The 17,072-nt window shown below is 38.1% G+C and overlaps 1 protein-coding gene across 19 annotated transcripts in view; it reads right to left on the bottom strand.

Moving 5' to 3' along the window:
- Nucleotides 1–17,072, bottom strand: part of CADPS2 (calcium dependent secretion activator 2) — a 569,431-nt gene that overhangs the window by 120,997 nt on the left and 431,362 nt on the right. For 13 of the 19 annotated variants that reach the window (XM_018046978.1, XM_013963420.2, XM_013963421.2 and 10 more), the window contains 3 exons: nt 14,893–14,956; nt 11,449–11,572; nt 9,393–9,413 (listed from right to left, as the gene is read on the bottom strand). In XM_018046978.1, the coding sequence (XP_017902467.1) occupies nt 9,393–9,413; nt 11,449–11,572; nt 14,893–14,956 (209 nt within the window). The remainder of the gene's footprint in view (nt 1–9,392; nt 9,414–11,448; nt 11,573–14,892; nt 14,957–17,072) is intronic. The other 6 variants (XM_013963424.2, XM_013963431.2, XM_013963433.2 and 3 more) reach the window with 1 other exon arrangement.

Genomic DNA, 17,072 nt, shown 5'->3' with positions numbered 1-17,072 from the left:
ACTAAGAGCTGCACTCCTTAGGGGTCTAGTAATTTTGGATTGAGAGCTCAAGATCATTTGGAAGTACCGAGAATGGGGTGATGGGTGGGCCTGTGCCCTTTGCAGACACTTTGAAAGGGGAGAATCTTAGTCTTTGAAGTAGAGAGTCTCAGGCAACACAGAACCAATACTGATTCCCTTTTCATACTAATCCATCAGGCAACTCCTATGGATAGGGGTTCACCGTTGATTTCTTAGATTTAAAACAACAGCACTTGGTTAAAAGTCTCCTTAGCTTTAGTTCACCAGGCTAGAGGGTTGGGATGCAGAAGAGTGAAGGGATGAGTGGGGGTGGCTCAGCTCTTTCCTGTTTTCATCAAGCTCTCACTGAAGTACAGCTGAGCCCCTGTCCTGATAATACCGCAGATCTTGGCCACCTGAGCTACTGCTACCAATCCCAGTGACGAGAGGGAAGGCAACATTGGGGGAGGCAGGGGCAGAATTTAAAAGTTTCATCCCTCCCTCCCTCTCTCCTTCTGACCAGCCATACACCAGACTAGGGTAACTAACTCCCCACCAGACAGAGTGGTGAGACTGCAAGGCAATCTTCTTTGGGCCAAGTAGAGTGAAACTTCTTTGGGCAAAGTAGAATGAAAGTGAGTGAAACGAAAGTGAGATTATACCCTGCTGTTTGGATGGCAGCTGAAAGGAGGCAGAACTCAAGATAAGGTGTTTTTAAGGGAGATACCAATGTTATAAAAGGAAGGTAATGTAAAAGAAAACAGAGGTACAAGCCACAGGAGAAAGAAGGGATATATGATGGAACAAAATACCTCTGGAAAGTGGTAGGTAGAATTGGGGTCAACATCACAGGTGGATGAGTTGGCCTTGAAGAGAAGATAACTCATCCCCTGAAGATGCAGAAGAGAAGAGACAGGTGGATGTGAGTAACAGAAAGTTTGCAGCTACAGAGCTAGAAAGCTGAGGCTTACTATGCTCTTTATAAGACTAAAAGGTACTGACTGCCCTTAAAAAATCTTAAATTTAGGTGTCATTGAAACTTAGGGTCATGTTCCTATGATAGCCTAATCTGGAAAGAGAACATTGTTCATGATTGAATCAGGTTGTCATTCTTTTATATATGGAATACGCTATGACTGTCTCTGAAACTGTCCTTATCTATTGCAATTCACACTCAAAACAGAATAAAGTGATAACTGAAAAAAAGATGGATGACTCATTGACCAAGAGACTGATGATCAAGGAAAAGTTCTGCTCACTTAGGTCACAAAAGACTTGACGGCATGACAAGTCATTCAGCACTGGCAATATTAACCTCAATATAAAGGACAGAAGCCAAAAGCAGAGGGTAGCATGACAGTGCAGCCAACAGTTGCTTTAGAAGGAGCAGCACACACTAATGCTTTCCCAGAATTAAATGAAGGTCAATCAGAAAGGACATTAGAGGAATGCAGACCCAGAACTACTTTTAGAGGAGACAGGGCTAAGTGTCCTGAAACGTCTCCATGATGGACCTAGAGATTGTCATGCTGAGTAAAGGAAGTCAGAGAAAGAGAAATATCACATGACATCCCTTATATTTAGAATCTAAAAAGAAATGATACAATGAAATTATTTACAAAACAAAAACAGACTCACAGACTTAGGGAACAAACTTATGGTTGCCAGGGGGGAAGAAAGGGGAAAAGAGATAGTTGGAGAGTTTGGGATGGAAATGTACACACTGCTATATTCAAAAAGGATAAGCAACAAGGACCTACTGTATAGCACAGAGAACTCTGCTCAATGTTACGTGGCAGCCTTAAAGGGAGGGGAGTTTGGGGGAAAATGGACATATGTATATGTATGGCTGAGACCCTTTGCTGTCCTCCTGAAACTATCACAACATTGCTAACTACCTGTTCAGTTCAGTCGCTCAGTTGTGTCTGACTCTTTGCAACCCCATGGACTGCAGCACACCAGTCTCCTCTGTCCATCACCAAATCCCGGAGTTTACTCAAACTCATGTCCATTGAGTCGGTGATGCCAACCATCTCATCCTCTGTCGTCCCCTTCTCCTCCCGCCTTCAATCATTCCCAGCATCAGGGTCTTTTCAAATGAGTCAGTTCTTTGCTTCAGGTGGCCAAAGTATTGGAGGTTCGGCTTCAGTACTCCAATATAAAATAAAAAGTTGGAAAGAAATGTCTCCATGCTTTGTTAGAACCCTTGTACTTTGGTAACTAAAGCTGTGGATAAACAGTGGGTGCAGAGGTCCTAGGAGGGTTGAAAGCACTGCCACCATGCTGCCACCGGCATACAGGGGTGCACCTCATGTCTTCATTTGACTTTTCACTTAGTTGGTTAGTGACCTGAGTGTAGAGACAGCTAGTGAGCAACTGTACCACACACTTGTACTCTGTCCTAAGCTGACGGAAGATACACACAGAACATGAAAGCTCTGTCAGACTTAAGCAAATCATGCCTTCACTTGCGTCTTCTAGTCAATAATCCCTGCAACTGCTGCCTGTTATGTTCCCAAACTGGCTTTGGATATATGGAACGAATCTGCCAACATTGTCATCAGTTGGCTAACTGACATGAACACAAATTTTATAGTGCAGGTGCTTATCTTGAGTGCCTAGTGAGTTGGTGTGAGAGAAAAGCTGGGGCAAATAAACATACTAGAAATCCTCATTTATTCCAAATCAGATGTGGAAATAGTCAAACTGAATTTATATTATTTGCATAATACTTTAAAAAAAGAATATGGTCTTAATACCTTCTGTACATACATCATATAGAATAAGGCTAATGGTGTGGCAAGGAGCTGTGAAAGATATCAATATATTGACAAGAACATGCTGGTAAAAATAGTTTAAAATTAACATTTCAATTGTATCATCCTAGCTGATAGAATCAAAGTAATTTATAGCTATCAGGAAACAATTATCTTCTTCAGTTAGTTCAGTTCAGTTGCTCAGTCATGTCCGACTCTTTGCGACCCCATGAATCACAGCACGCCAGGCCTCCCTGTCCATCACCATCTCCTGGAGTTCACTCAGACTCACGTCCATCGAGTCAGTGATGCCATCCAGCCATCTCATCTTCTGTCGTCCCCTTCTCCTCCTGCCCTCAATCCCTCCCAGCATTAGAGTCTTTTCCAATGAGTCAACTCTTCTCATGAGGTGGCCAAAGTACTGGAGTTTCAGCTTTAGCATCATTCCTTCCAAAGAACACTCAGGACTGATCTCCTTTGCAGTCCAAGGGACTCTCAAGAGTCTTCTCCAACACCACAGTTCAAAAGCATCAATTCTTCAGCACTCACTTTCTTTACAGTTCAACTCTTGCATCCATACATGACCACTGGAAAAACCATAGCCTTGACTAGGCAGACCTTTGTTGGCAAAGTAATGTCTCTGCTTTTCAATATGCCATCTAGGTTGGTCATAACTTTTCTTTCAAGGAGTAAGCGTCTTTTAATTTCATGGCTGCAGTCACCATCTGCAGTGATTTTGGAGCCCAGAAAAATAAAGTCTGACACTGTTTCCACTGTTTCCCCATCTATTTCCCATGACATGATGGGACCAGATGCCATGATCTTCGTTTTTTGAACGTTGAGCTTTAAGCCAACTTTTTCACTCTCCTCTTTCACTTTCATCAAGAGGCTTTTTAGTTCCTCTTCACTTTCTGCCATAAAGGGTGGTATCATCTGCATATCTGAGGTTATTGATATTTCTCCCAACAATCTTGATTCCAGCTTATGCTTCTTCCAGCCCAGCGTTTCTCATGATGTACTCTGCATATAAGTTAAATAAGTAGGGTGACAATATATAGCCTTGACGTACTCCTTTTCCTATTTGGAACCAGTCTGTTGTTCCATGTCTAGTTCTAACTTTTGCTTCCTGACCTGCATATAGGTTTCTCAAGAGGCAGGTCAGGTGGTCTGGTATTCCCATCTCTTGAAGAATTTTCCATTATCTTCTTAGGTAATTTAAATGTTTTATTGACCACCTGAAAAATTCTCACAGCTTTTCCTTATATATAGTACAAAAATGAATTTTAATTTGATCCCTATCTAGATAATCAACGATACTAAATCAGGGTAGCTCAAAAAAAATTTACAGATTTATATGATTTTCTCAAATATTTTAAAGAAATGACAACAGGTCATTCTGTTTTAGAGTCAGACATTCTATCTATCAATTTGTCCCTAAACCATCAGGTGAAATCATCAGAAGCAGAAATGGTCACTGAGGTTTTTACTTTCAGGCCATGATGCCAGCGTCCAAGTCACATTGTCCTAAAAGGCTGGACAGATATTCTTCAATTCTTTAATTTTATTACTTTCAGGGCAAGGACTTTGGGCTTCCCTGGTGGCTCAGATGGTAAAAAATCTGCCTGCATGCAGGAAACTAAGATTCAATTCCTGTGTCAGGAATATCCCCTGGAGAAGGGAATAGCAACGCACTCCAGTATTCTTGCCTGTAGAATTTCATGGGCAGAGAAGACTGGTAGGCTACAGTCCATGGGATTGCAAAGAGTCAGACATGGCTGAGCAACTAACAATTGCATTTCCACTTGTTTCTTTTGGTACACAAATTACCTCTTGAAAAGTGTTGTCAGGGTTTATGGGAATGCAAGATTTCAGGTCTATTACTTAGACATTCTAGCCTGAATTCATGGTGACACATAATCCTGCAAAAATTAAAAAATTAAATTTGTAAGGAAACTCAAAAAACTCTGATGACAGTAAACTGTTATGTTATCCTGGAAATGGTAGAAAGAAATTATTCATTAACAAAAAATTTTTCATTAACTCTGCAGTTTACAAACTTACTTCTGTACACACATGACCTTAAGTAGAATGTGCGTGTGTCCTAAGTTGCTTCAATTGTGTCTGACTCTTTTTGACACCATGGACTCCTCTGTCCAGGACATTCTCTGTCCATGGGATTCTCCAGGCAAGAATACTGGAGTGGGATGCCATGCCCTCCTCTAGGGAATCTTCCACAACCAGTGATCAAACCTGTATCTCCTGGGGCTCCTGCACTGGAGGCAGATTCTTTACTGATTTCATATATTTATTATTTACCACTCCACTTTGACAATGAAGTGCTAAATTAAAATGCCACCCAGATGGCAAACACATCCTAATGACGTAAGGAGGGCTGCAGTGCAACTTCTCCACTCAAAGAAAGCAAGCAGCGCGGCCCTCTGGGAAAGCATGTCTCTCCTGTTCAACTGAGACCTTGAAAATGAGAGCACTAGGGGGTTAGAGCCGGGAACCTGGCAACAAGGGCCCAGACAGATCCTCACTGCACAAAGCTTCTGCGTGTTCATTCCATGCTACCTTCTGTTCAGGGCACCTCCACATATTGAGATTTACAAGGAGCTTAGGTACCAAACTGATGTAAAACATCTCAGGTCAAGGCAAGCTCTAAGGAGAGGTCTCTGTCCTCTTTCATCGTAAGTCACAAAATTTTATGTAGTTTTTAGGAGAAAGCAGAGATGGTTATTAGACATTTTATATTAGACATTTTGTTTCTGTCCATTAAAAAATTCCTTGAATTAAAGAATGGATTCTTTAAAAATAACTAATTTGCATCAATAAGGCATGTGATTAAAAACACACACACACAATTAGAAACCTAGTTTCAGTATCATTTTGAACCTTAGATTATCAATAAAAATGATCCTCCTATTATACAAAAAGTTAGGGGTAAAATTAAACCAAAGAGGAAACTGGCTGATTTTGCAACAGTGTAAATCTCCAACAACAACAAAAAATTGCTTTCTAGAAATTGCAGGTTCTTCAAAGGAATTCTTCAAATGAACTACAAATGTGTTCTCATAAAACTCATATAAATAATTTCCAAGAAGGAAAGAAGGCATTTAGAGAAGGCTCATCTGTTTTATTTCATCTAATACAAAGTTGTAAAATCCCTTTATCTCTTCAAATCTGTGCTGCCAATGGAAAATTTGAATTCCCAAGGATGAGAACTATGAGTCAAACACTGAACATGATTCTAAATGATAGAAACAACTACTGAAACAGGTTAGATTACTAGCTGTAATTAATACAATTGCTGTCTATAGCTTCTGGCTTGTATGATCCAAAGCCTCTTTACCACGCCTCCCCCAACCCCCACCCCAATAAAGGGCATGAAATTCTGGTTTAATTTTTCCAATCTTGTTATTTTAAATCAGTGGTTCATTTTTGCTCTATGCTGTTAACTATTCAGGGGTTGGTTTGAAAGACCTTTTGTAAGCCAGCTTGCTAGTTTACAGATATTCTCTCTACAGTAGAGTCTGATCACTGTGCAATAAACTGAATCCTTTATTCAATAAAGTTTATATCGAGTAACAACGCACCAGGCACTTTTTTCAGCACTAGAGATACAGCAGTTTTGAAATACACAAGCCTTGCCCTTGGAGGGGAGGGGCTAACATTCTAGGACAATAGCTGGATGAAATAACTCTCTTGCGTGTTAGATCGTACGGGTTATAAAGAAAAATAAGGGAGAATCACTTGGGGTTGTAGAGAGGTGGCACATTTTAATTACATTCAACATTTGACACTTAAGAAGTGTCAGGGAAAATAAAGATTTAGTTTCTGGAGTCCTCTTAGCCTTCCACCAGAGACCAGTGCTGTCTAGTTTAGCAGCCACTGGTCACTGTGATATGGATGAGTAGCTACTTGTCATGGAGGTGTGCTGGCAGAGGAAAATACCCACTAGATTTCAAAAACATCGTAGGAAAAAAAGAATGTAAAATATTGTAATAACTGTGTATACTGAATACATTTTTTATATGGTAATATTTGGATATATTGGGTTAATAACCTATAATCTTAAAATTAATTTCACTGCTTTTTAAAATACCTCTTAAATACAACTAACAAAGAATTTTAAGTTAAAATTTGGCTTTCATTGTATCTCTATGAGCCACACTGTTCCATTTCAAATGTCCATTTTAACTGAGTGCAGAATGGAGAGGAAGGAAGACGCAGGGAAAATATGAAGACAGCTTAATAGGTAGACAGTGGGTTCTAATCTTCCACTTACTAGCTATGTGACCAGAGATGAGCTCATAGATAATTACCCCTCTACTTCTGTTTTCTAAAAGGTAATAAGAGTAATATTTAAAATAAAAGTAATATTTACTGTAAAGAGAGGTTGTAAAGGATAAATGTAAAGCACTTAGAATAGGGCCTAGCATGTAACTGCTTCCTCTTATTAAATATTATTTTTGGAAAAAGTGATTGTACAAATCACCCTTGGCTTTTGCGATGCATGTGAGTGGTTTATCAGAAAATGTCATGACTTTGGATCAGATAGCCCTGGAGGCAGGGAAGCCAGAGGAAAAGCATGGAGAGGGCTATGGTGACTGAGGAACATGGGTGCAAATCTCAGCTCTGCTGAATTTTAATCACAGCATGACCTCATGCAAGTTGCTGACTTTTTCTATAGTCTCAGTTGCCTCATCTGTAAAATATTTATTTTGAAGAGCAGTTTAAGAAACTACTGAAGCAGTATAAATGAAAAACCCCTGGGGCAACAGGCAGGTCAATAGACGACAAAATGATGACAAACTCTGGATGAATTTTATTCTTTGCGTTGTACAAACTAACTGAGGATAATGATTATAATGCTCAAGAGAGTACTATTTCAAAGTTTTATCAAACCTTTAAGCTCCTCCACACGCAACTGATACTCTCATTTTTACTGTTGAAAGTACCTCCAAGAACATTTGTTAAGCAACCCTGTTAACTTGCAACCCAATGCAACTAGAAGAATATAACACTTCTTGAAAACCTCTCTTCTGTTACTTCAGAACAGTCTTCCATGGAGGGTATCTTTCTCTTCCATTCACTTAAACTACTGAGACTATACTGATTTTTTTTAATCTTTTCTATGAAAGCATTTAATTTTTAAAAAGTCTTTTCCCCAGAGTCTGCAGTCTAGACAGCTGAGAAATGGCAGGGATGTTAAACGCAAGTGAAGGGAAGACTGACTTTCATCTGGTGGAAGTGAGTACACAGGGGACAGCAAGTTTCACAAGTAGGGCAACTGCCTCTGCTCCATCCTTACCAAGGCGAACTGTGACCCCGTCTCATTTCACGGGGGCAGAAGTGTAGCCACTGTAGGTTGGGGATCAGGACACCTGACTCTAGTCCCAGCTGGCTGACTTGTTTACTCTATGGCAAATGGGAAAACCACTGACAACCCTGGACTTCTTGTCTGCAAATTACGTAAAAACTATTTTCAACAGAAATGTTTGGGATAAAATGCTCTAAAAGGTTTTGAAAAAGTTTGTTAAAGAGCATGGAACTGTGGCTCTCACAATGGGCTGTCATGAGAAGGGAGGAGAGTCTCATATTCTTTTCCGAATTCCTTTTTTTCTAAAGTGCACTTCAGCGACCATTGTAGGTGTGTTCTTTCCCCTTTTCTTCGCTCTGAGTGTTTTGTTCCTGACACTTTCTGAGGTCAAATACTGGAAGACAATTGACGGTAGGAAAAAACAAAAATGAAATAGTGTACTTAATGGAAAACTTCAGTTAAAAACAACCCAAGCAAACTTGTCTATAAGACTCCATGCAAAATTTGACTAATATGAGAAAACTAGCATTAGAAAGGTCCATCACTTGTCTCGAGCACCTTTGTTTTCAGGTGGAACTAACTAATGGCCCTTTCGTCTCTCTCCACAGTGAGTATCTACTTTGTGTTATGGGCACAGTGCTGGGTGTAGGCGACAAAACAGTGAACAATTTCAGTAGAGACCTTGCCTGCAAGAATCTGAAGCAGAGATGGATGGGATGAACACACAATGGCCCCTGTAATTAAATTAATTACAATGGGAAAAAGTGGTATGCACACACACAAAAGTAACAAAACCTTTAAAAAACCTTAGAGACCTGGAGAAGAACTCTTTCCCAGCAATTTCTTGAGAATGGAGTTTTATAACCTCTGCTATGATGAACAACTTGCAAAGGTAAGAGCAGCTTACTTTTTATTTAACAGCATTATATGTTTTTACTCTCAGGTTATCTTTCGGGAATGATGAAAGGAAGATGTTCCTCTTTTCTAGTTGTAAGAGTCCTTCAAATATTGACGACAGCTCCAAATAAGATTAGTGTACATGCTTAAAACCTGATGCATAACATTAATACAGCCTAACATGTATTGCTTTGAATTCATATCAAAAAATAGTACTGAACTTTTGCAGAGATAAATGGCCTGTATTTTCCCTACAAAGCATTAGCAATAGCTCCAACAAAAGTCAAAATCTTTTCAGTATCTTAGTCAAAGTGATCAAACAAGATCCCTGAAAGGGAAAGAGCTATTCATCCATATCAAAACACAACACCACCACGTTAGAAATAACGGCGCATGCATGCACAAACATTTATTACCTGTTTCCTTTTCTGCCGGGCCTAAAACATAAGAGAAGAAAATTAAGGAGAAAAGCAAAGTCTATCCATGTCGCTCACTTGCATAATGTAAAAGCAAAGAAACCACCCCACATCCTATTTCTAACTTAAAGTTGAGTTTGTTCTTGGTCTGACCCTAAGTATGAAACAAAACTCTTTATTTTTGAAGATATAAAAATAGAGGGGAAAGGGAGAAAATGAAAAGCATAAAAGTTTTCCTTATCTAATAAGCATGCTTTTTTTTTTTTTTTTTTGGAAAAGAGACTGCTCAGCAGTCCTACCTGACAAGATTTCTAAGATCCCTTTTCTAGAATGTTCTGAGAGGGATGACTCCAGAAAGGAACAGGTGGGAGAATTCCCTGTTCCCACCTCACTGGATCCTATTTTAGGCTTTTCTCTAACACAGACTTGTTTTTGTGTGTGATTCAGAAGTATAACCATTTCTTTCTGATCACGTTGTTAATGCGTTTATTTAGCTGATTAATGAAAGAAGCCTATGGTTTTGTATAAATAAAAGAAAGTTTTTCATTTGTCCATATTAAAATGGACTCTACAACTAGAAAATGGATACAGAAATAAAATTAAAAATATATGGCATATTTTTTCAATATTGTTGGATAAGGTAATGGTCAAAAATATTAACTAAAATAGTAAAGACCAAAAGGATTCTCAAAGTTTTTTTGTACAGGGTTCATAATATTTGGATAAAACAATCTTGTGTTTGCTTAGGTTATCCACAAGTTTTTTCTCTTTGCCAAACTTGAAAGTTTTAGTATCTCTATTCTTATATAAATTCTTTCAATCCATGTTCACAAAACCCAGTATTCCCAAAACATGAAAATTGTTTGGATGAGTATTTAAAACGTGAAAACCAATCTGTTTCTACTTTCCCCAAATGATCTAATATTCATTGCTTTTGCTTTAACACAACATGATATCATAATTAATGATGTTAAACTGGTAACTAAGGAGGTCTCATGTTGTTACTCTCGTGATATAATATTGGTTGCTATAGTGATGGGATGGCTTTTTTGTTAATCACTCAGGAGGTTGGTTATCATGTGCTCGTTAGAAAGCCTGATCAGGTTTGGAGAGAAAAAAGGATATAACACAGCCAATTATAATCACCTATTTTACCGTCCCAGTTTTGATGAATCTATCATAATATCAACTAATTAATAAATGTATAATTCATTATGTACACTTTTATATTAGAAATTATTAAATTTTTTTTCTAATGGACAATTATTTTTTATTTTTAGAGATAACTATTTAACACCATAAACTTTTTCTTCCCTAAGTTAAAGCTACATGTATTACACAAGCTAGTTTTATGATAATTAGAGAATCTGAGGTCATTTCTATTGCTTTTAATTATACCAGTCAAAGGACAGTTAGATAAGAGCTGATTGTGTGACTTTGCCACAAATTTCAATCTATGTATTTCTAAGCATCTTAAACCTTAATGAAGAAAATGAGTAATTATCCTTAATGAATAAAACCTGAAGAAAGAGAAAAAATGCACAATCCTCTCAAGAGATCTAATCTTTGAAATGCATCAATATATTGTAAGCAATTAAAAGTTGCAAGGACATTCTATCAGTTTGTTTCAGCCCTCACCATAATCAACAAGTTTCCTCTTTTCTCTGAGAGACACTGCAGAAGTGAAAATGAAATTATGTAACACTACACCAAGAATGAATACACTGCCCATCCTTTAAATGTTAGACATACTCACTGTAATGTCAAAAAATACAACCCATGAAAACACGTTTTGGTTTCTTCAAAACTCAAAATAAGAACAAAGGACAACTTAAGCACGAATCCCGGGTCTTTCATTCAAGCAGAGTCCCAGGAGGCATATTAAAGCAATGAATAGGAAAAAGCTCTTCAGTTCACCAGCTGAGATTTTAATGAGACATTTCCCTTTGCCACGGCACAGGTTTGTTCAGGGAAGGAAAGGACTTCTCACAGAAAATGCAGTTAATAGGCATTGTTGGCTCTCACGGCCACTTCAGCAATTGCTCACTGCACTGACCTTCTATTTTGGCATATTCTGTGAGTCTTGTGTAATTGATCAAGGCAGCTTTCTCAAGACATTTTCTGACCACTTTTTTCACCTCTTCTGCTGGTATGGGAGTGGCAATATCTTTCATTAAAACCTAGAGAGAGAAAGAGAACGACAGAGACTGTATAGAATATGAAAAGCAAGTACACAAATTGTCCTAAACGTTATTAGTAGGAAGGGGTCCTACGTAACCTCAGGGGAGGCAATGAGTAGGCACTTCACAACTGGGAAGGAATCTCTGAGTCTTGGCTCCTCCCGTATAAGCCTCATGTAAGGACATCAAAAACTCCCATAGGCCAAGCTACCATTCAGGGTGACTGTCACCTTTCCTCCAGGGAAACAGAAAGCCACTAGAGCAGCTGTTTCAGATGAGGGTTACAGTCCTTGGGATGAAACTTTTGTCCTTGTACAAAGTTTACCTTGTACATCCTTGATTTAAAAGCCTTAAATATTTGGAGCAATATACATGAAAATACAAATTCCATTAAAATAAGCATTATTTACAGACTACAATAATTAAGATCTCTACTCTTACTCGGAGAAGGCAATGGCACCCCACTCCAGTATTCTTGCCTGGAAAATTCCATGGATGGAGGAGCCTGGTAGGCTGCAGTCCATGGGGTCGCTAAGAGTCACATAAGACTGAGCGACTTCACTTTCACTGCTCACTTTCATGCATTGGAGAAGGAAATGGCAACCCACTCCAGTGTTCTTGTCTGGAGAATCCCAGGGATGGGGGAGCCTGGTGAACTGCCGTCTATGGGGTCGCACAGAGTCGGACATGACTGAAGTGACTTAGCAGCAGCAGCAGCTACTCTTACTAATTGTACTTTATTTTGATCTGCTGGGGGCCGAGCGGGGGGAGGTGGGCTTCTTTGTTTTAGTGAAATGAAAGGACTATTAAATTTCAAAACAAAAGGAAGCTTTCTGAAATTAAAAACAAAAGCAAAAACAAAAACTGACTACTTTCCTAAATTATTATTATGGGTTCCTAAATTATACTTTTGGATTTTCCATTTACAAGTATTACTGTTGGCAAATGGAAAATGCAATTATATCCAGAATTCGAAATATAACTCAGTTAAGTACTTTTATAATGATTCCTTGACAGTTTTCCTTAAAACTTTCCAAGTGATAAAAAAAAACTGCTTACAATAAGTTTTAATTATACAATTAGTCAAATTCTATCTTCCCTATAAGTAATGTGATTTTTCTTGCTTTGCTTCCATTCAAATTCTACAAAAAACAGGTACAGCAAAATCTTAACATAAAGAAGACAATACTTTTGTAAGTGTTCTTACTACTCTGTCTTTCACTTTGAAAAAAATATTAAAAGAAGATGAAGACGTCCATTTAATGCTTCATTGTTTCATTCTATTTTGACCAGCCTCGGCACTATGGATTTTATAATCTCAAATTCATTCAATTATTCTAGCACTGGTCATCCTTGACAACATGTTTTCATCTTGTCAGGCAAGGTTTCCTTCTGAAAACAGCAAACTTTATCACTTAAAACTTTCCTTTCCTATCAAATTAAAATTTCTTCATATTCTCATATTAAAAATCTTTAACACACTGACATATATTCGGCACTTTAACCAGAACTGCACATTGGACTCTTTGTTGCCACACACACAAAAAAATCCTTCTGCCTACAGTTAAAGCATTAACAGGCACTATTCTTTTTAATGTGATTACTACTAAAATTTAAGATTAATTTTACTATTAGACTTTCCCCATGGTGCCAAGCTTTCAAATAACAGTAACAGCTTTAAAATTAGAACACCTGTATCTAGGGTTAAAATCAGGCAGTATTTCATAGTATCTAGAAGTTGGACACTGTCTGAAGTGTGTGTTCAGTTCAGTTCAGTGGGGAAACTGAATCCCCTTTCCTGGAGAAGTACAGATAAAGGACTGGCAAGTGCAAAAGGGAGGCACAACATATGTTTCATGCCTCCTCCCCATGTTTATTCACGGCATCGTAAGTATCAACAATTCACGTGCAGATTTTATTTTTCTAAGGTGTCAGTAAGTACAGACATGAAAATGAAGAAATAGCCCTTATCATTTCCTCAGTTCAGTAAGAGACATGATCAGTTACTATAATTGAAATAAAGGTCACTGTTCATTCTGCCACCTGTCAGTGTAGGGCATGAGGGCATCTCTGCTATTACTAACTCTTCCCTGCTGGGGGAAGGAAAGTAGCTCTGCCATGGAAACCAGCACATAGCCAGGCTGCGCTGGGTACCCAGGATGGGATGCCGTTCTAAAAACCAAAGCTGCCTTTAAAGACTTTCGTCTCATCAACAATACCTTAATGCATAGGATGAAATGAAAACTATGAAAAGTCTGAGTTACATGCAGCTTTTAATATTATAAAAATTCTAGTAAAATAATTATGACAATATTCACAGTGATCAAGCATAAGACAGAGATAGATAGATAACACTAATCTGTATTCCAAAGATCTCACTCCAGTCATCAGCTCTACATCTCCTCTCCTAAACTCTTAAATCACTGAACACTGTCTCCCCTTTTTGCTTTTCAGAGAGGTGCGAATAAATAATGCATTACCTGGAATTCCTTGAGCAGAAAAATCAGTAAGAACAAGTGCTCTGAAGTCAACAAATCAAGACCAGAATAATCAAATCATGAGACAGAGATGATCGGTAGATATACTTTTTAATATGCATAAGGAATAAAACTTGTCCACATTACTCAACTGCTAGTTTCCAACTAGCATGTGAATAGTTTTATAGATAGATGAAATGATACTTCCCTTTTTCACCTAATCTACCACAAAAAAAAAAGCAGTGGAGAATATACTTTCATTAAAAAATGATTTTTAACATGGACATAAAGCCTTATTTGCTATTTACTTTTCATATACTTATATAATTTCATGACTTCTATCATCATCAATTTCTGTCATTTGTGAATTCAAAGTAACACATAAATTGAACTGAAATAAATTTTGAGACAAATTAAGAAATGATATGTGTGTGAATATTAAATGCCAAGAATGATTACAGATATGAGGAATATGACAGGTAGAAGTACATTAAGGGGGGATAATACAAGACAACTGTACAGTCTGAGAAACAGATGATTATACTAAATGGAAATAAAAAATGACTATTTCCTGAAGAGGGAAAAAAGAGGTGGGAAAAACGGATATTACCAAAAGGATGCTATAAACTCAGGATGGCAGTGGTGTAGGCTTCAGAAAGGTTTTGGAGAGGAAAAGGAGGCTACAGAAGAATTTGAATGTAGTAAGGAAAAATGAGAAACTGATGAAATGCAACAAACCTGTAAGATATCACACTCCTAAGGAATGGGGCTGGCAGCCTTGTTCAATAACTACACAGCCATTGAGAATGCAAATAGTACTTACAAAGTAACGTTCAAACATACCCTTTCAAGTAATGAAAGTGTAGCTTTCAGCGCACCCTCAGGTCGTCCAAAGGGAAAACAGTATCTTTTAAAAAAGGAGGAACAAAAGAGTGAAACATGTAATATCCAAGAATGCTAAATAATTCCCTTTTCCATTACCTGACATTATTGGACAACAGTAAAACGTGGTTAAAAGGGCACTGAGCCATGTAGGAGACTTTTAACTGCTGAAATTTATATAGTCCCATGATTTAAATGTCTTAAAACGGTTAAGGTATAAACTGTGATGAAAAAGATTCTCAGGTTTCGGTGATACAGGAACATCGAAAAATATGGTAATCAAAGCAGAATCCCTCAGGTCCCATAGAGGAAACTTAAAATGCATTTCCTTCTAATTTCTTGTTTAAGTTTTGCCATTCAAACTCTGTGATAAAATAAAATGATTTCCCCCACTTCCTTGTGTATTTATGTGTGATTTTAAGATGGAAACCCACATCACATATCTGACTTTTGTGGGAAGCAAGGTCCCGGCTCCCCGCCTTTCCTCATATTTGCCAGTCTCCGCTGGGGTCACTGCATCGCCCCTCCACCCCAGCCCTCCTGGCTTCTGCAGCTCTTTTGCCAGAAGTCATTTATCCAAAGTATTTCTAGTCCCATGAAATCCTCACACACACCGATAACTGGAGGGCAGGCCACGTGGATATTCTGAAATGAGGGTTGGAGCTGGGATGGTGCGTGGGCTCCTCATAAGTCAGCTGCCACATGGTAGGGGCAGGTTTACTGCTTTTTACAAGGGGTCCTTCTTAGGGTCACTTTCCACTTAGAGAGCACAGAATGTCAGCCATTTCATCCTGCAGGAGCGCCTCCCTTGTTCAGTTAGGTTCAGCAAAGCCTCCTTCCCTGATCTCTTCCACTCATCCCACCCCCACCTCAAGGTCAAGTGCCTGAGGCAGCTGGGCTATCGTGGCGCCATTTTGCTCTGCTTAGACACCTTCACACTAATAACTTGGAAAGTTTACCCATTTCCATGTCTTTTGTCATTACCCAAGGACTTAGTAGACATATTTTCTAAGGCATAATTATCATGGGAATGATTATTTTTCACACTGTAATTTGAAGAGATTTCCCTCCAAAGCACACATAGTTTAAGCTCAAGTTCTTTTACTAGACCCAAATTTTACACAGAAAGACTGATTCCTCACAAAGCAGTAGTTGAATTTATATTCAGATTAGGTTTTAGTTTTGTGAAACTTTCATTGGTGTCAGGCAAGTGCAAATAAGTGGCACTTAAATCTAGCCACACACATTTCTCTTTAGAACACTGTGCATCATTTCATTTACTGTTAAAATTTTCCTTCATCTAATCTTGCCTCTCTGCACCCTCTTAACCCTCTGCCCCACCCATACATAAAAAAGAAATCACCAATTTATTTTGATAGAGTTCCCTGCCCCCTACTCCCACCCCACTGGTACTTTTCTTTAGCGTATTAGCAAATTAGGAAAGTAGCTTTAGTCATTTTGTATACCATAAACCTTAATCCATGTTTAAATAAAACACAAATTGGGTTCTTGTAGTCCGCTCCTCCTGCTTAAATCTTTTCAGCATATTTGCATAATCCACCCATTGTCTTTCCTATTGTTTATTTCCATTAACCTGTGGGTGACACATTTTATGAATGGAATGTTACTGATCCACAGATTACATTTAGCATTTCAGGCCTCTGAGGTCCCACTGGGTATGTTCTGAATTAGCATTAGCTGCCCGTGATGTGTAAATAATTTAACACATTTACAGAGTACAAGTAATCCTGAATCAATAAAATACAGAAAATAACTATACAGAAGCTTAATTAATCCTCACAAAACAAGTTTGAAAAGAAGGGAATCATTTTGTTCTGCTTTTCAGGATAAATATTTTGGGTTTTTACCACTTTGATAGCTCTCTAATAGCTAAGCAAAGTGAAAAACACTGAATTATCAAATAAAATTCAACCGAGTTTAATACTTAGTCTGAATAAATTAAAGTCACCCTGATTTTCACTTTAGTCAATTAATTACACAGAAATATGAGTCTGCATAGATCTGCCCAATGATTAAACTATTTCTTTTCTTTGAATTTTAAATTAAAAATTTAAATACAGTATCTATTTTTATCAAAGTTACATATGCACATAGCCTAAAAGGAAACTTCTTCTAAGGGG

The sequence above is a fragment of the Capra hircus genome, chromosome 4, assembly GCF_001704415.2.
Source record: "Capra hircus breed San Clemente chromosome 4, ASM170441v1, whole genome shotgun sequence".
Lineage (NCBI taxonomy): Eukaryota > Metazoa > Chordata > Mammalia > Artiodactyla > Bovidae > Capra > Capra hircus.
Note: the sequence above shows the minus strand (reverse complement) of the source record. Positions and strands in the feature narration are given on the sequence as shown.